The sequence below is a fragment of the Saccopteryx leptura genome, chromosome 10, assembly GCF_036850995.1.
Source record: "Saccopteryx leptura isolate mSacLep1 chromosome 10, mSacLep1_pri_phased_curated, whole genome shotgun sequence".
NCBI lineage: Eukaryota > Metazoa > Chordata > Mammalia > Chiroptera > Emballonuridae > Saccopteryx > Saccopteryx leptura.
Window position 1 is genome coordinate 62900946 of NC_089512.1, and position 19763 is coordinate 62920708.

General features: G+C 40.7%; 1 protein-coding gene across 40 annotated transcripts in view; it reads left to right on the forward strand.

Moving 5' to 3' along the window:
- The window catches only part of SLMAP (sarcolemma associated protein), a 207738-nt gene that overhangs the window by 181656 nt on the left and 6319 nt on the right, over nt 1-19763 (forward strand). For 26 of the 40 annotated variants that reach the window (XM_066351570.1, XM_066351567.1, XM_066351588.1 and 23 more), the window contains 5 exons: nt 5258-5380; nt 6928-7002; nt 9588-9908; nt 10345-10462; nt 16241-16412. In XM_066351570.1, coding sequence (XP_066207667.1) covers nt 5258-5380; nt 6928-7002; nt 9588-9908; nt 10345-10462; nt 16241-16412 — 809 coding nt within the window. The remainder of the gene's footprint in view (nt 1-5257; nt 5381-6927; nt 7003-9587; nt 9909-10344; nt 10463-16240; nt 16413-19763) is intronic. The other 14 variants (XM_066351586.1, XM_066351583.1, XM_066351600.1 and 11 more) reach the window with 1 other exon arrangement.

A 19763-nucleotide genomic window follows, 5' to 3' on the forward strand; every position in this document is an offset into this window, starting at 1 on the left:
TTATGGTTATTATTTTTATTTTTTTATTTTTTTTTTAAATTTATTCTTTCTGAAGCTGGAAACGGGGAGAGACAGTCAGACAGACTCCCGCATGCGCCCGACCGGGATCCACCCGGCACACCCACCAGGGGGCGACGCTCTGCCCCTCTGGGGCGTCGCTCCGCCGCGACCAGAGCCTCTCTAGCGCCTGGGGCAGAGGCCAAGGAGCCATCCCCAGCGCCCGGGCCATCTTTGCTCCAATGGAGCCTTGGCTGCGGGAGGGGAAGAGAGAGACAGAGAGGAAGGAGGGGGGTGGAGAAGCAAATGGGTGCTTCTCCTATGTGCCCTGGCCGGGAATCGAACCCGGGTCCCCCGCACGCCAGGCTGACACTCTACCGCTGAGCCAACCGGCCAGGGCCATTTATGGTTATTATTTTTAAAGTTTACACATTTTATATGCAAACCTTTGACTATCTTGTATATTAACCAGTTAAGTGCTTACTGTATGTCTAACATCATATTAGATGGGGTATAGTGTGTTCCGTATAATATGGAGCAGAAGTGTGAAACATATATGCATTTAACATTTATGACTAAAAAGAAAACAATGATAGGAATCCTCTTATTTCTAGATTAAAAAATAAGAGTTGGTTCTTAGGAAAGCATACTGCTTAATAGCTGTGATATAACCAAGAAGGTACCATCATTTATAGGAAAGATGGTTGAGCTAGAGTGAGAATTCTAGTACTGTCTTCACCATTTCCCAAATGTATAAGCCATTTCTGAAATCTGAACCTTTATTTCCTCATCTATCAATTGAAAGGAGTGTGATACTTGACCTCAAAGGTCTTTTCAAAAATCCTATATGGATTCATGTTCTTTTAAAAATGAAACTAAATGCTATTAAACAATTAGGGAACTTGGAAGGCTTCCTGGTTTGCTTGGGTTTTACTGTCAAATTCTAGAAATGAAGCAAGAAACCACTGTGTGCTGGGAGTTAGATGCAGTCATGGTGCTAGATGTGGAGGCTTGAGCCTGGGCTCTAAATGACAGGTTCAGAGGGGGAAAGGAGATTGACATGAGCAAAGATAAATGAGGAATGTAGTCAGGAGCTGGAGTTACTAAGGGGACTATTAGGAATTGAGTATGTTAGTGAGTAAATGAAAATAAGTGATGACTGGATTATGGAGAACTTTAAAAGTTAGATAAAAGGCCCTGGACAGTTGGCTCAGTGGCAGAGCGTCGGCTTGGCGTGCAGGAGTCCCGGGTTCAATTCCCAGCCAGGGCACACAGGAGAAGCGCCCCTCTGCTTCTCCACCCCTCCCCCTCTCCTTCCTCTCTGTCTCTCTCTTCCCCTCCCGCAATCAAGGCTCCATTGAAGCAAAGTTGGCCCGGGCGCTGAGGATGGCTCTGTGGCCTCTGCCTCAGGCGCTAGAATGGCTCTGGTTGCAACAGAGTGATGCCCCAGATAGGCAGAGCATCGCCCCCTGGTGGACGTGCCGGGTGGATCCCGGTCGGGCGCATGCGGGAGTCTGTCTGACTGCCTCCCTGTTTCCAACTTCAGAATAATAAATAAATAAAAGTCAGATAAAGATATCTAGATTTGATACACAAAGGAGTCAACATAGGTCCTTAATATAAATAAGAGAATTGCTCTAGTCTTACAATCTAAGATCAGGGGTTGGGAACCTATGGCTTATGAGCCACAGGCTGCATCTGGCTCGCAGACAAATCTTTAATAAAAAATAATAATAACGTTAAAAATATAAAACATTCTCATGTATTATAATCCATTTCCTACCACTCATGTTCATGGTTGCGGGTGGCTGGAGCCAATCACAGCTCTCCTCTGGGACAACACCAAATTTTTATTGGATAATGCATAATGTACATGGGTCGTTGTATGGCTTTCATGGAATTACATTTTAAAATATGTAGCGTTCATGGCTCTCTTACCCAAAAAGGTTCCCGACCCCTGATCTAGAATACAGAAAAACAAGATAGGTTAGGAAGAAGAATTTGGGAAGAAATGATTGGGACTCGTTCTAAGACTGTGTCATTAGGATTGGTAATTTCAAAGACCTTTTTAATTAAGAAAACATTCAAACACAAGAAAAATTGGCCTGACCAGGTGGTGGCACAGTGGATAAATCATCAAACAGGGATGCTGAGGACTTGGGCTCAAGACCCAAGGTCGCTGGCTTGAGCAAGGGGTCACTGGCTTGGCTGGAGCCCCCCATTCAAGGCACATATGAGAAGCATTCAGTAAACAACTAAAGAGGCCGCAACTATGAGTTGATGCCTCTGATCTCTCTTCCTTCTTGTCTGTCTCTGTCTCTGCTTCTATCTTGCAAATAAAATAAAAATAAAAAGCAAAAAAGTTGAGGAGGACCAAGAGTACCCATACATGCCCACCAACAAGATTCAACAATTGTTACTATTTTACCATATTTTCTTTACTTGTATGTGTGTATATGTAGAAATTTTCTTAACTTTTTATTTTGATATAATTTCAGACTTAGAAAGGTTTTTTGTTGTTTTTTTTCTGAAGCTGGAAACGGGGAGAGACAGTCAAACAGACTCCCGCATGAGCCCGACCAGGATCCACCTGGCACGCCCACCAGGGGGCAACGCTCTGCCCACCAGGGGGCGATGCTCTGCCCCTCCAGGGCGTCGCCATGTTGCGACCAGAGCCACTCTAGCGCCTGAGGCAGAGGCCACAGAGCCATCCCCAGCGCCTGGGCCATCTTTGCTCCAATGGAGCCTTGGCTGCGGGAGGGGAAGAGAGAGACAGAGAGAAAAGCGCGGCGGAAGGGTGGAGAAGCAAATGGGCGCTTCTCCTGTGTGCCCTGGCCGGGAATCGAACCCGGGTCCCCCTCACACCAGGCCGACGCTCTACCGCTGAGCCAAACCGGCCAGGGCAGACTTAGAAAGGTTTTAAGAATAGAATAAAGAGTTCTTTATATTCTTTATCCAGATTCTCCAAATGTTAACATTTCACCCTATATGGTGTTAACATTTTGCCGAAATTGATAGATCCTTTATCTTCCTTTGTCTCTTCCTTTCCCCTCCCTCTGTGCCTTTGAACCATTGAGAAGACAGCAGGTATCATAGCTCCTAAATACTTCAGTGTGAATTTTCTATTTCTCTTACATAACCATCATACAGATCTCAAAAGGAAATGACATTGTTATATTATTACTATTATCAAATTCACAGACCTTACTCACATTTTGTCAGTTGCTTTAATAATGACCTTTATGGCCTGACCAGGCGGTGGTGCAGTGGATAGAGTGTCAAACTGGGATGAGGAGGACCCAGGCTCAAGACCCCAAGGTCACCAGCTTGACCGTGGGCCCATCTGGTTTTTTTGTTTGTTTGTTTGTTTTTACTTATTTACAGGGACAGAGAGAGAGCCAGAGAGAGGGACAGATAAGGACAGACAGCAACAGAGAGAGATGAGAAGCATCAACCATCAGCTTTTCATTGCGACACCTTAGTTGTTCATTGATCGCTTTCTCATATGTGCCTTGACTGCGGGCCTTCAGCAGGCCGAGGAACCCCTTGCTGGAGCCAGCAACCTTGGGTCCAAGCTGGTGAGCTTTGCTCAAGCCAGATAAGCCCGCGCTCAAGCTAGCGACCTTGGGGTCTCGAACCTGGGTCCTTCTGCATCCCAGTCCGACGCTTTATCCACTGTACCACTGCCTAGTCAGACGGCCCATCTGGTTTGAGCAAAGCTCACCAGCTTGGACCCAAAGTCGCTGACTCGAGCAAGGAGTTATTCAGTCTGCTGTAGCCCCACGGTCAAGACACACATGAGAAAGCAATCAATGAACAACTAAGTTGTTGCAATGAAAAACTAATGATTGATGCTTCTCATCTCTCTCCGTTCCTGTCTGTCTGTCCCTATCTATCCCTCTCTCTGATTCTCTCTCTGTCTCTGTAAAAAAATAATAATAATGACCTTTATGACCAAAGAAAATCCTGAGTTATATGTTGCATTCTGTTGTCATGTCTCTTTAGTCTCTAATCTGGAACAGTTCCTCAGGTCTTTCTTTGTATTTTGTGACATTGGCATTTTTGAAGAGAACCATTATTCTATAAAATGTCCCTTAGTTTGGCTATACCTTATGTTTCCTCATTATTAGCTGTGCATTTTTGGTTGGGATATAACAATAATAGTACTGGACATCATATAAGGGGGTATCTGATTTTGAACTGTTTTTTATCACTGGTATGTAAATTTCCTGTTACTCCTTTTATCTATTTAATTTTAGCATCTATTGATTTTTTCCTGAATCAACTCTCACTTGTCAAATAGTGATTTTATAATTCTATCATTTCTTCTACATTTATTAGCTGGCTTTTACTATAAGAAAGAGTTTTCCCTCCTCCCCTCATGTGATCGATGAGTGTGAAAATATGTGTATATAACATTTGAGACTTTCTGTGATTGTATTGTAATATTTTATTCTCAATTCTCTTTTGGTGGATTAAAATTGTTATGCCTGAGCTACTTGTAAACGAAAGTAATAGCCAAATGGCATGTACTTAAAGAATACGACCTACCTGATTTATTCAGGCATTGTTCAGTAGCAGAAAGTTTTCATACAGTGAAGGATGAGCAGCGTGACTAAACAGGAAAGAAGCCAGGGAGGGGAGCAGGCATATTTGAGATGTAATGGTGGACCTAATTTATTTTGATAAAACCATTTCGGTTGCATCATTTAATAATTCAGCAAGTATATTTGCTGTGTATAGTGCTGGGAAAACAGTGATACCACAGTAAGCACAGTGCAGCCTTCAGCCTACTTTTTATTTTGTATCGCACAATCGGGGAAATCATGCTAAACACTGTTTCTTGAAAAACCAACTTTGTTTCTGTTTTTCCATTTCCAGTTAAGTTAAAAGAGAAATTTTTCTGACTTGATATCAAGAATTTCAAAATTGATAAAGAATAGCATTATGCCTGTTTTACTAAATTTCAGACCTTACATAAGCTCTACAGAGTGAAATTTATCATTTTAGTATGGATTAATATGTATTTTTATAATACCATGCTATGAATTACTAATATATTTATTTAACCTGTACTTGTGTTCTTTCTTCAGAGTAAAATGACTAAAATGCTTAATATAATTTGCTTCCAAGTTTTATTTAACTCAGTTGTTCTGTGTTTAACTATGCATGTCTAAACATGAAAGAGATTGCTAATCTTTGGGAGTAGCAATTATATTATGATACTAACTCTTGCTTTTAAAATAAACATTTTTGTCAGATGACTTGCAAGGTGCACAGTCAGAAATTGAGGCAAAACAAGAAATTCATCATCTTCGCAAGGATTTGATTGAAGCCCAGGAGCTAGCTAGAGCAAGTAAACAAAAATGCTTTGAACTTCAAGGTGAGATCAAGGTTACTTTGATTCTTTACGGGATATGGAAGCAACATGATACAACTGAATGGCCCCAAACTTGGAGTCCAGAGGCATGGTATCTTGTTTCAGATCCACAACTTTATTAGATATGTGATCTTGGGGCATAACCTCTCTGAACTTATGTTTCAAATAAGTAAAGTTGGGAGCGTTCAGTTGCTCTACTTCCTTCACATTTTTGGTGTGACCATCAAGAAAGACCTCTAACAATGAAAGATCTTAATAATTAATTACATATTAAGTGCAGCACAAGGAAAAAACATAATGTATATACATTTCAATTTTAGTTACTCTAATGTATACTACACAGTTTATAAGGTAAGGAAGATTTATATTCTGTGTGACTTTTTAGTGTATTTATCAGTAAATGGGAGGAATCAGGCTAGGTTAAGGTATAGAATCTTCTAACATCCCAACCATTTCTTTTCTAGTAGCTCACTTACCTATAGTGTCATAGGCCAATGGAGTCTGTGCTATTCCCCCTAGAGCTTACATTTCTGTATCATTTATTGTAACTATCTGGTTGTAGTCAATTAGTACTTTAAAAAGCCTTAACATGAGGAGATAGTTAATGGCCTCTGGAGTCTTCATGATCTCTAAGATGGCCTTCCTGACCTGGAAGAAGATTCTCAAGGAGAAGTTGCTACTTCCTTTCTTTTCTGTTTCTTGAAGAAATTTGAGTTGGTACTCATTTGACTTGAACCTTTTGGAGAGTCCAAGCTAATTAATTAATTGAAAAGTTTTTAGCAAACAGCAGTTATTTATTTATTTATTTATTTATTTATTTTCATTTTTCCGAAGCTGGAAACAGGGAGGCAGTCAGACAGACTCCCTCATGCGCCCGACCGGAATCCACCCGGCACGCCCACCAGGGGGCAATGCTCTGCCCCTCTGGGCGTCACTCTGTTGCATCCAGAGCCATTCTAGCGCCTGAGGCAGAGGCCACAGAGCCATCCTCAGCGCCCGGGCCATCTTTGCTCCGATGGAGCCTTGGCTGCGGGAGGGGAAGAGAGAGACAGAGAGGTAGGAGAGGGGGAGGGGTGGAGAAGCAGAGGGGCGCTTCTCCTGTGTGCCCTGGCCAGGAATCAAACCCGGGATTCCTGCACGTCAGGCCAACGCTCTACTGCTGAGCCAACCGGCCAGGGCAACAGCAGTTATTTAGTCAGTACTTTCTAGGTACTTGGTAGTACACATGAGGATTTTAAGTTTGTTTTATAAATTTAAGCACAAAATGCTGATTAACAACTATCAAGAATGCTTCTCATGTGAAGAATAGCACGTATCTTGGTGATTCAATGTCTAGAAAATGCCACTTACTCAATTGAATAGATTTATTATTTGCTACTGTTTTGTGCTCCTAAAATCTGTAAACTGTCTGCTGATACTGATGATACTTATTGCCTAACTTTTGTTTCCTTCATTAACCTTTAGAAGAGAATGTTTAAGAAATTTCCAGCTGCCCAACCTGAATACTTTCATTAACTCACAAAATTAGATATACTGTGTTTTACTTCTAGCTCTTTTGGAAGAAGAAAGAAAAGCCTATCGAAATCAAGTTGAGGAATCCACTAAACAAATACAGGTTCTTCAAGGTATGGAACACTCCCAGGTATTTGAGATTGTTTTTAGTGATTCAAGAGGCATAGAAAATAAGAGTGCAGAGAGTTCCCATTTTTCATGGCTTTTGTTCTTCTCTACAATTTGAGACTCTAACTGGGGGAGCTTTTTTTTAAGATGATACAAGGGAAGATTCCCCTATACTCCAACAAGACACTGGAGTGGGAAGAGCAGGAGTGAAACTACGGATTTGATAGGGTTGTCATTTTCTGAGTTATTGTAGTGAGTTACTACAGAGAGACCCTTGAGACCGGAAATGAGTTTGAGCTGCTCTGTGCATCAGCACTTTTAGCTTTTTGGTGGCATTATTAATAATGTCCAAACACACTTGTCATTGCAACAAAAATCATACACCACATGAAATAGAATAATGGTTCCTGTGCTGCCTTTAGTGGTAAAGGCTCCTCTTCACAACCCCCGTTTAGTGGGCTATCACAGGGTTGGTACAGAAATGACCAGAAAGACCACTGCCTATTAAGGGTTTCTTTGAACTGGAGCTCCTGCTACTGTGCAGCTATAATTGTGAGATACCCCAGGAGAGATCTTTCTTTCCTATGCTATTGTAAGATTCCTAAAACAAGATTAATTTGCCTTCATTGTCAAAGAGGAAACCAATGATATTTAAAATTTTTAGTTTGAGGCCCTGGCCGGTTGGCTCAGTGGTAGAGCATCAGCCTGGTGTGCAGGAGTCCCAGGGTGATTCCCGGCCAGGGCACACAGGAGAGACGCCCATCTGCTTCTCCACCCCTCCCCCTCTCCTTCCTCTCTGTCTGTTTCTTCCCCTCCCGCAACCAAGGCTCCATTGGAGCAAAGTTGGCCCGGGTGCTGAGGATGGCTCTATGGCCTCTGCCTCAGGCGCTAGAATGGCTCTGGTTTCAACAGAGCAACACCCCAAGATGGGCAGAGCATCGCCTCCTGGTGGGCATGCCGGTGGATCCCAGTCGGGTGCATGCGGGAGTCTGTCTGACTGCCTCCCCGTTTCCAACTTCAGAAAAATACAAAAAAATAAAAATTTTAGTTTGAGAAATAGGGTGAAAAGAAATTAAATAGACAAGTAATCTCACTTTAGAAGAAATGAAGACTCATTGTATGAAGCCTGTGATATTTGCCCTAAATTATCCCAGAGAAAAACCAGTCTTTGGGCTTGTTTTTCATTTTTTGTTTTTATTTTTTTGAGTGGGATATTTGAATTATTTAAATTTTTAATTTTTTTATGATTAAATTAGAATTTCTGGTGTAGGTTATATGTCTCAGTTGAAAACTCTTTAAATCTTTATTATAGTGTAATGCTATTACTCATTAGTTTATATAAGTCTTATTTGAATCTAAAGTACTATTTTGTATTGTATAAAGGCAGATTTCCCTGAAGGTCCTTTGACTTAGTGCTGCCTTTTGTCCTAAAGATGGCTTACCTAGGCATCAAGGAGTGCCCCCTAGTGCCAGCATGTAATTTCAGTACTTAGTCCACAAGTCTGTGGTCATTACCTCTGTCTTTTCAGATTTTGAACCTATTACCTCTCTGCTTCTTAAAATTTTTAAAGGCATAATATTTTTCTTTAATGATTATTTATGGAGCAACCTCCTGCCTTCCTGGCCTTAAATCCTCTTAATTATTTTAATTATTCTTTCTATCTAAGGAACTTTTTCTATCTATAATTTTCTTGTTTTATAGTTATCAAAACTAGTATTTTAGTCCTAAAGCTAGTTATTATTTTATACAGATTATTTCCTGTTCTACTGTGAGGGCATAAGACCAGATCTTTTAAAATGTACCTCTTTGATTAGGCAGTATTCATTAATTTTATTAATTCAACCAATAATTCTTGATTATTTACTCTGCTAGTATTGGGGATAGAACATGCATGAGATGTACAGTCTAGTTAAAAAGATAAATGACATGAAAATAAATATATAATGAGACATCCAATAAGGACAGAATAAATAGAGAATGATAGAGAGGTTTTTTTAGGTAAATCATCAGAGAAAGCTTCAAGGAATTGACATTTGAACAGAAAATTGAAACAAGAAAATCAAAGATTTTTCTAATGCTTCCATTTGACCACGCAAGTCTATGTCTAGGAATTCACCATAAGAAAAAAAATTAGAATTGTGTTATAAGCAATATTGTTTATAGTTATAAAAGCTTAATAGCCTACAATGTCTAAAATAAAGGATTTGTCAAAAAAAAGTTAGTGTAATGATTTTTTGTTATTAAGAGATGTTCGTCACCAGCAGGATAGAGAACATTACATATATTATGCTCCCTCCCTTTTTGTTTTTATGTATATATAAATGCATGGAAAATACCTAGAAGAATAAGTACCAAGTACTATAGAATCAATTTTCTCTGTGTGGGGGAAATAAAGATTACTTTGGTTCCTTTGTGTTTCTGTATTTTGACCTTTTGTGCATTAAACATAGGTTGCTTGTCCAGTTTACTCAAAAGCAACAAACAGCTATGACAGCCTGGGCTGTGTAGTGACTACAGTCCTGTATGGGCTGTTCTTTTATTCCTGATTGCTGTGGATTAAGAAAATGATAAATAAATATACTTTTTTAGCCCAACTGCAGAGGTTGCACATCAATATTGAGAATCTCCGGGAAGAGAAGGACAGTGAAATCACAAGCACTCGAGATGAATTGCTTAGTGCCCGAGATGAAATTTTGCTTCTTCATCAAGCAGCAGCAAAGGCTGCCTCTGAGCGGGACACTGACATTGCTTCTTTACAAGAAGAGCTTAAGAAGGTACGAGGTGATCTTGAGCGGTGGCGGAAAGCAGCGTCTGAATATGAGAAAGAAATCACAAGCCTACAAAACAATTTTCAACTTCGATGTCAACAGTGTGAAGACCAGCAGAGAGAGGAAACAACAAGGCTACAAGGTGAATAAGTGTATTTTACATATTAACTCTTGACAATGATAACCTTATAACCTGTAAACATTAACCATTCAGGCTATTTTTCTCTTTGATAGCAACTGGTTGTACAAAGCAGAGTCTTGTAGTGGGGCTATAAACATTCTTCAAGTCTACAAGTTCTATAATAAAATAATTTTTTTAATAATTTTATATTTTATTTAAATACTATTAAAAACTATTTGTCTTATAAAAGTAAAGTAGGAAAAAGAATTACCAAAGTTCAAGGTGATGGGACTTTTCTGCAGTTATAGATGCAGAGTAACAGGAAACTAAGAATAACCATATAAAATCTGTTTTTCAGGGGAAAGAAAGATGTTCTTTGAAATTCTTCCCTTTATTCTCTGAATTATTATGGGAGTTATGTTACTATATTAATGAATATGTTTTGTGATTCTTTTAGGTGAACTAGAGAAGTTGAGAAAGGCATGGAATGTATTGGAAACTGAATGCCATTCTCTAAAAAAGGAAAATGTTTTGCTCTCATCAGAACTTCAGCGACAAGAAAAAGAACTGCACAAGTATGCAAGAACTTTTTTAGCTTCAAAATATTTACCTTAAATTTTAATCTAAATTTAATTTAATTTTGATACTTAAATATACTTTTAAAACAAACTGTTCAGCCAGACTCATTTTGGCTATTTAGCAGGGTCACTATGCTAAATGAATACTTCATTTTTTTTTGTATCACCACCATCATCATACAACTTCCTTTCCTTTTGTTATACTCATGGAATACAGATTCATTAAATGCTGCCTCCCGAAAAAAAATTTCTAAACAAACAGCAAAGATCTATAATTAGTGATTGAACTTACCTTATAAACTAAATATAATAAATTTTAAATACAATTTTGCTTTTCTTTCATGTCAGTGATCCCGCCTTTTTTTTTTTTTTTTTGTATTTTTCTGAAGCTGGAAACAGGGAGAGACAGTCAGACTCCAGCATGCGCCCGACCAGGACCCACCCGGCACGCCCACCAGGAGTGGCGCTCTGCCCACCAGGGGGCGGTGCTCTGCCCCTCCAGGGCGTCGCTCTGCCGCGACCAGAGCCACTCTAGCGCCTGGGGCAGAGGCCAAGGAGCCATCCCCAGTGCCCGGGCCATCTTTGCTCCAATGGAGCCTCGGCTGCGGGAGGGGAAGAGAGAGACAGAGAGGAAGGGGGGGGTGGAGAAGCAAATGGGTGCTTCTCCTATGTGCCCTGGCCGGGAATCGATCCTGGGTCCCCCTCACGCCAGGCCGACACTCTACCACTGAGCCAACCGGCCAGGGCCGATCCCGCCTTCTTTTAAGAAGGGTGATCAGTAGTTGACAATAATAAAGAATTCATACTATTGAAAGATACAGATTCAGCTTCTGAATTTCAAATGGTTATATTACATATAAGTTATACATATAAATGTATAAGATCAAGAATTCTCTAGCCTGACCAAGCGGTGGCACAATGGATAGAGCATCAGACTGGGATGCGGGGGACCAGGTTCAAGACCCAGAGGTCGCCAGCTTGAGCGCGGGCTCATCTGGTGTGAGCAAAGCTCACCAGCTTGGACCCAAGGTCGCTGGCTTGAGCAAGGGGTTACTCGGTCTGCTGAAGGCCCACGGTCAAGGCACATATGAGAAAGCAATCAATGAACAACTAAGGTGTCGCAACGAAAAACTAATGATTGATGCTTCTCATCTCTCTCCGTTCCTGTCTATTCATCCCTGTCTATCCCTCTCTCTGACTCTCACGCTGTCTCTGTAAAAAAAAAAAAAAAGCTCTAAATCAGTTGAACCTAAATCTAGTACTTTACATGCAAACCAATGAATACAATAGATTTATTTCAGCAAATTTAGTGGAGTCCTCCTTTCCCACAAAAATTTTGTTGCAGAGTTCAAAATTTATTTTTTCCTTAAAAATGTGATATTCTATTCCTGACCAGTGGTGGCTCAGTGGATAGAGCATTGACCTGGGACACTGGGGTCCCAGGTTTGAAACCCTGAGATCACCAGCTTGAGCACAGACTCATCTGGCTTGAGCGCAAGCTCACTGGCTTGAGCCCAAGGTCACTGGCTCAACTGAAGGTACCCCCAGTCAAGGCATGTATGAGAAGCAACCCATAAAACAATTAAAAGATGCTTCTCATCTCTCTCCCTTCCTGTCTCCATCTCACTTAAAATGATATTCTATATTTTTATTTAAGCAGTGTTTGTATTCTTATTCAGGAGTTGGGAGTATTGCCTGTTTATTTATTTATTTTTTTCCTTTCATTTTTCTGAAGCTGGAAACGGGGAGAGACAGTCAGACAGACTCCCGCATGCGCCCGACCGGGATCCACCCGGCACGCCCACCATGGGGCGACGCTCTGCCCACCAGGGGGCGATAATCTGCCCATCCTGGGCGTCGCCATGTTGCGACCAGAGCCACTCTAGCGCCTGGGGCAGAGGCCACAGAGCCATCCCCAGCGCCCGGGCCATCTTTGCTCCAATGGAGCCTTGGCTGCGGGAGGGGAAGAGAGAGACAGAGAGGAAGGCGCGGCGGAGGGGTGGAGAAGCAAATGGGCGCTTCTCCTGTGTGCCCTGGCCGGGAATCGAACCCGGGTCCTCCACACGCTAGGCCGACGCTCTACCGCTGAGCCAACCGGCCAGGGCTTGCCTGTTTATTATTGAAGCCATTTTGTGTGTGTGTGTGTGACAGAGACAGAGAGGGACAGACAAGAAGGGAGAGAAAAGAGAGGCATCAATTCTTCATTGTGGCACCTTAGTTGTTCATTAATCGCTTTCTCATATGTGCCTTGACTGGAGGGGCTACAGCAGCACAAGTGACTGACCCCTTGCTCAAGCCAGCGACCGACCTTAGGCTTCAGGCCAGTGACCCATAGGCTCAAGCCAGTGACCCCACACTCAAACTGGATGAGCCCGCTCTCAAGCCCGATGAGCCCGTGCTCAGGCCGGCAACCTCAGGGTTTCAAACCTGAGTCCTCTGCGTCGCAGTCCGAAGCTCTGTCCACTGTGCTACCACCTGATCAGGATTATTATTGAAGCCACTCTTTTTTTTTTAAATCTCAAGGCATTGCTTTTTTTTTTTTTTAAGAATTTATTTATTGCCCTGATCTGTGATGGCACAGTGGATAAAACATCACACTGGAACACTGAGGTTGCTGGTTCGAATCCCTGGGCTTGCCCAGACAAGGCACATATGGGAGTTGATGCTTCCTGCTCCTCCCCCTTCTCTCTCTCTCTAAAATAAATAAATAAAACCTTTAAAAAAAAAAAAAGAATTTATTTATTGATTTTACAGAGAGAAGGGGGGTGACAAGTAGTTGCTTCATTCTAGCTGTTCACTGCTTCCTTGTTGTACGTGCCTTGACCAGGCAAGCCCAGGGTTTCAAACTGGCAACCTCAGCATTCCAGGTCGGTGCTTTACCCACTGCACCACCACAGGCCAGGCTGAAGCCACTCTTAATTAATCTATCTCCTTCTCCCCAGTACACCAAAAATGGGAGTCATTACTCTCTTGCTAACTTTATGGTTACACCCCTCAAGAGCATTAAGGTTGGCAAAAACTCAGTGATCCAGGTCAGCTCCCATAAAAACAAGCTTTAGAAAAAAACAAGAAAGAACCAGATCTGTCAGAAAATAGTAAGCCTCATTATCTGCTTATAAAAAACAAAAACAGCTGTAATATTGATTGAACTTTTTTTTTTTTGTTTTTGTATTTTTCTGAAGCTGGAAACGGGGAGAGACAGACTCCCGCATGCGCCCGACCGGGATCCACCCGGAGTCTGCCCACCAGGGGGCGACGCTCTGCCCACCAGGGGGCGATGCTCTGCCCCTCCGGGGCATTGCTCTGCCACTCTAGCGCCTGGGGCAGAGACAAAGGAGCCATCCCCAGCGCCCGGGCCATCTTTGCTCCAATGGAGCCTCGCTGCGGGAGGGGAAGAGAGAGACAGGAAGGAGGGGGGGGGTGGAGAAACAAATGGGCGCTTCTCCTGTGTGCCCTGGCCGGGAATCGAACCCGGGTCCCCCGCATGCCAGGCCGACACTCTACCGCTGAGCCAACCGGCCAGGGCCTGATTGAACATTTTTAAAGATCAAGAACTACTGGTAGTTGAAGGAACAAGATGTGCTGATTGAGTGTCCTGACAGTACCACAGGTTCTCATATCGGCATCTGTACAGTACTGTTTCCTCTTTCAGAGTCGAATCTTTACGTAGTCTTTTCACACATTTATACATATTTTTGAATGTTTAGAGACATGTTTGTTTATAACATGTAAAAGTTTGTAAAAGAAATTCCAAAATATATCTAGGACAAAATAAAGGCCCAAAACAATACATTTAGGCAAATTGTTTTGGTATAAAATATGTGTAAACTGATGTAGACACTCAAGTTCTTCATATTTGGAGTATATTAGGACCTTAGTGAATCCATTAATTTGGAAACAAGAAGAAATACTGATGTTTGATTACCAGTATTATCTTAAGTTATTCTTACTTTGCAATTATTGATATTTTAAATATTCAGACTTGATCTCTCATTTTGAGATGTAATTAATTGGATTCTGACAGACTGTTAATTGCTTTTTTTTTTTTTTTACTTTTAAGTTTTGTTTAAGTATTGAATAAGCCAACAAACTCCTTTTGAGTTAGGAGCTTATGGTTTAAAAATATTAGGTGCTGGAGTGTGGAATATATATATTATTAAATCATTGGTTAAGTTGTCTGCCTAAACTCACATAAACTATTTAAAGAAATTAATTCTGTTTGTTAAAGTTTTCTGGTTTAGTAGTTCTCTAAATTTATTTGGTAAGCTTCCTCAGCATATGTGTATTTAGAAGCTAGTCTTTCTTCACAGGTTCTTTTCTGCCTTTTAGTTCCTAGCTATATTGGCCTGACATTAGACCCTGCCCCCTAAGAATCTGTCTAGCATACAATCAAAATGTGATTTATACTCCATAGTACCTCAGTTACAGTATTGAATCTGAGTCTTATGATTAATCCCGAGAGGCATAAAGCAGTCATTTTGAAAACCCTACCTTCCTTTAACTATTTCAGTTGTATATGGAGCCTTTTTTTTTTTTTTTTTTTTTTTTGTATTTTTCTGAAGTGAGAAGCAAGGAGGCAGAGAGACAGACTCCTGCATGTGCCCAACCGGAGTCCACCTGGCAAGCCCACCAGGGGGCGATGCTTTGCCCATCTAGGTCATTGCTTTGTTGCAACCAGAGCCATTCTAGCGCCTGATATGGAGGCTACACAGCCATCCTCAGCGCCAGAGCCAACTTTGCTCCAATGGAGCCTTGGCTGCGGGAGGGGAAGAGAGAGAGAGAGGAAGAAAGGAGAGGGGGAAGGGTAGAGAAGCAGTTGGGCACCTCTCCTGTGTGCCCTGGCTGGGAATCGAACCTGGGACTTCCACACACTGGGCCAACACTGTCACTGAGCCAACCGGCCAGGGCAGGAGCCAAATTTTTTAATACAAGTACATTATATGGGTGTTTTGTTTTTTGCTGTCTATGATGTAGAAGGAATTGAATCAAGAATTTCTATTTATGCCTGTCAAGCTGTTTTCCTGGTATGTAAATTGGTGTTTTTTTATAATCAAGTTATAAAAATAATAGAATTTAAGCCAAAAAACAGCCTCAGAAATTGGGTTCAGTCTTCATGTTGGACCGTGGAGGGCACTGAGGCTCTCCCTGTGTTATTTGTATCTGTATATCATGGTTCCTGGCACAGATATAAGAGCTCAGGAAATGCTTACTCAGAGAAGGATATTATACCAGTTAAATGACTTGCTTAACATCCCACAACTAAATAGTGGCAGAATTGAGGTCTTGATTGCAGCCTCCTACTTCTCTGTTCCGTGCTTTTCCCCAATTTGTGTATCTTCTCATTTGATTAGGTTGCTTTACTTAAGTTGGCAGTGGCTTCTAAACTTTGAGTTTCTGTCCACCATCCTATTTGTGAAGTTTAAACTTATAAGAAAATAGTTGAAATACATGCTATTCTTTCCTATAGAAGCCCTACATTGAATCTTTTATGATAGTTAATATAATGTGATATAACAAAATATAGTCACCTCCTACTTCTGTTTTTTAAATATCAGCCTTTGTGTATATTTGATTATCTGAAAATAGGACACAGCTTTAAACTTACTTGCATTTTTTAGTGTTTTAACGCTTTTTGCTTATTGAAAATCGTACTCTTTTTTTACATTTTTTTCCTTTGAAATCTACTTCATCCTTCCTAGTGAATTGTATAAGGAGTTGGACTTCCTGCTATGTCTAGTTTCTATATGAATAACTCTGTCAATATTTATTTTACAGTTCTCAGAAGCAAAGTTTAGAACTTACCAGTGATCTCAGCATCCTTCAGATGACTAGGAAAGAGCTTGAGAATCAAATGGGATTCTTGAAAGAACAGCATCTTCGGGATTCAGCTAATTTAAAAACTCTTCTCATTAAGGCTGAAAACCAAGCAAAGGATGTACAGAAAGAGGTAAAGCGAAAAGACATTTTGAGCCCAATTATGGTTGGACTGAAAGCCAAAAGCAAACCAGATATTCATGCTAGCTAGAAACGAAGTTATATTACCTATTACAAAGTTGATACTCGAAACATCTATATTTGGTGATTTCTAGCTGTGTATCATGGTCCACATATAGACAATTCATCTGTAGAGTTTGGCCTCAAAAATATAAATATACAGAATTACCTTAAAATTTTTTTCAGCCCTGGCTGGAGAGCTCAGTCATTTGAAACATCACTCCGGAGCACGGAAGTTGCCAGTTCAATCCCCAGTCAGGGCACATACAGGAGCAGCTCAATCAACGTTCCTGTCTTCCTCTCCCTGCGTCTCTCAAAAAAATTAAATAAATAAAAAATAACAAACAGTTCTATACCAGTTAGTTGACATGTATGATAAGCCCTTTGTACCAGATCACTAAATTCATTCTTTCTCTCTCAAAGACAGTATTTTATTTAACTTATAATACTTTAGAAAGCAAAGTGAGGCCAAACCATAATGCTGTTTACACCCCTCAAATGAAACTGACCTGGAAAGTTATTTAAAATTCACCTCACAGCCAGCCAGCCAAACATAATATGCTTTGACCTACTTTCTTCCCACTGCCCCATCCTATTTTCTTCCTCTTCACAATTATGCATGCTTCCTTTTCATGTCATTTTGCTTAAAATCGTGACTTAGTGGCTTTTAAAAAGAATCATGTTAAAAACGGTGAGGGTTGACTTTAAAGCAGAAACCCCACCCAGCCTCTTCCTGAACAAAGCCTTGAAACTGACAGTGGGTCAGTAAGAGCTGTTTTCAGTCCTGTGGCCTTGGACTACTCCCTGTATTGACTTCTGACCAGCTCTGGGGATAGAGAAGGCTGATGCATCTTGATCTACTACTGGGGCCCACCCTAGTTGTAGACTCTCTTAAACAAAGGATTTGTTATAAATAGAAGAAAGTTGAAGACAATTCTTTGTCTTTAGTAACACATTTTCCCAAAATTGTTTTTAGAAGATCTGTTTAATCAAAGCAGTTTTTCTTTGTACTTTACTTTCCTTGTAGTATCTCTTGAACTTGGAAGTGATTGTTCTTCTGTCTTCATGTTTGTTGCTACAGAAAAAAACCAAAACTGTAACATTATATGTGACCATATTGATTTTGTAATATATTCGTTTTATCCTCTTGCTAAGGATATTTGTTTGGGGAGAAATATTATTTTATTTGGTTGGAACACAAATTTTGTGCCAAAGTAAATATCCTACTATTTAATACTGTAAGCACTTTGTGTTCTTCCAGTCCATGTGCCATAATTCTTTCAAAGTCTGGGACGAATGCTGTGGTTGGAGGATGATTTTGTTGTATGTTACTATGAATTCATTACCCTTTTGTTGCATTATGCCTGTTTTTGGTCACTGAGCCATCAGTGCAAAATGCTTTATCTGTTTCCACAAATGGCAGTGGCATGTTGTCACAGAATCTAAACTGTTGATAGCCTCTGGATTGCATTAAATGCAGCATATATAAAAATATATCTGATCTTGTCAATATGTTTCTTTTCTATTTTCTTGTTCAATGTTTTCTATTGTGAAATGCTGTGTAGTCATCACACTCTTATGTAATGTAAAATTGCTTCTCTTTCCGTTTATCCTGATATCAACTACTGGATACTAGTCTGTAACTAAAATGTTCTTTAATGAGGTTATTACATCTGTGTAATCCATTGCAAATGAATTACTACCTTTTATCAATGCACATATATTCCCTTTCAGTGTTTCCCCTTTGTTCTCCTTTCTCTCATAGAATCATACTAATGTGCGTATATAATCATTATGTATATCTTCAGCACTGTGAAAGGCTAAAATAGTACCAGCTCTTAAGCAAGGTTATTTACAAAGCAAACCGAAGGTGTTGGTAATATTGTGTGGTATTTTTCTTTTAACCAGAACTAGCTCGTTTCTCACCTCTGAGTTAGAAAGCAAGATGGAGCATAACTGACATCCAAGCGAGGTGTGAAACTAAGACTTCTGGGGACCTTTGTTCCAACAATTAAATGCTTATATATGGCAGCTTTTATTTGAACATTTAACAACAACAAAAATATTCATGAGAACAGGAAATTTGAATCCTTAATATTAATTTAAAAAATGGTCTATCATCTTTATATTTGACTTAAGAAAGCATCTACATTAATTTTAATTGAGTAGGAATATCTTTTGGATTCATAATACATTGAATACACAAGTCACCCTGCACAGACTGACTCAGAAAAGGCGGTTGGCTTCACCAGCTTGCCCTGAGGACAGAGTGCTTCCTACCCCTCTCACATGCCGAAGGCAAAAAGCCGGATCTTCCCTACTGAGCCGCCTTCCTTCCTGTCTGTCACTGCTTCACAGCTCCTGGAATGGAGAAGTAACTTAAGTGCTTTGGTGTAAGGGGCAGGCTGGATGTGAGAATGGTGGAAAGGGAAAGTAAGGGAACATTTAGGTCAGCAAGGCACTTTTCATTTATTTGTTTTTCACTATTAAGAGTCAGATTATTGAGAATGGATTGTCTTCTAAGGTGCAGAGACTAGTCTAGGTACACTGAATTTCTCTTGGCAGCCTGCCCATAACCTTCTGCCTTCCAGAAGGAAGTCCACAGACCCCACAAAAAAGTCTGTCTGAAAGTCCACGAATCTTACTCCTTAACTCATGCACTGGCATACTACCTGGACTTGTTCTGGGAACATTGGTAGGTGACCACGCGCTTCTTTCAGATTCTATCCCCTTCTCTGTATTCATATCTTCCCATTTTTCTGGTGACTTTTCTGCTGACCCTGTTTCCCCTACCCCTATCTCTTCTGACTGATGTTTTTATACATTTACATCCTTTTTACTATTTACTTTTAGAGTACATAATGATAAGTTCCTAAATTAATCAATCACTCCAAGGTATTTGCATTATTCAGAAGCTCCATATCAAGATATGTCCTTTATGGAGGAGTTTCTAGGATACAGGCAGAAAGGAACTGGAAATGTTCCAGCCTCATGGGTTATGTTTAGGGGAGAGGAGAAATCTTTTCAGTATAGCAGATCCATAGCATATTTATTTTATACTCAGCCGTTGTCTTTCTCTCTTCCATCTGAAACCTTCAGAGCTGGCAGAGTAGGGCAGCAGAGGCCAAGACAAAGGCACTGCCAGCAGCAACAGTCTTTGCTCTTTGGTTGAGAGCCCAGCTTGCATGTAAGATGCAATACCTAAAAGAGGAATCAGTCTAGAATTCCTGCCTCCAGGGGCATGTAAATTGGGGGGAAACCATACTGTGTTTCCTGTTGACCTCACCTGTGTTCGAGGGATAGC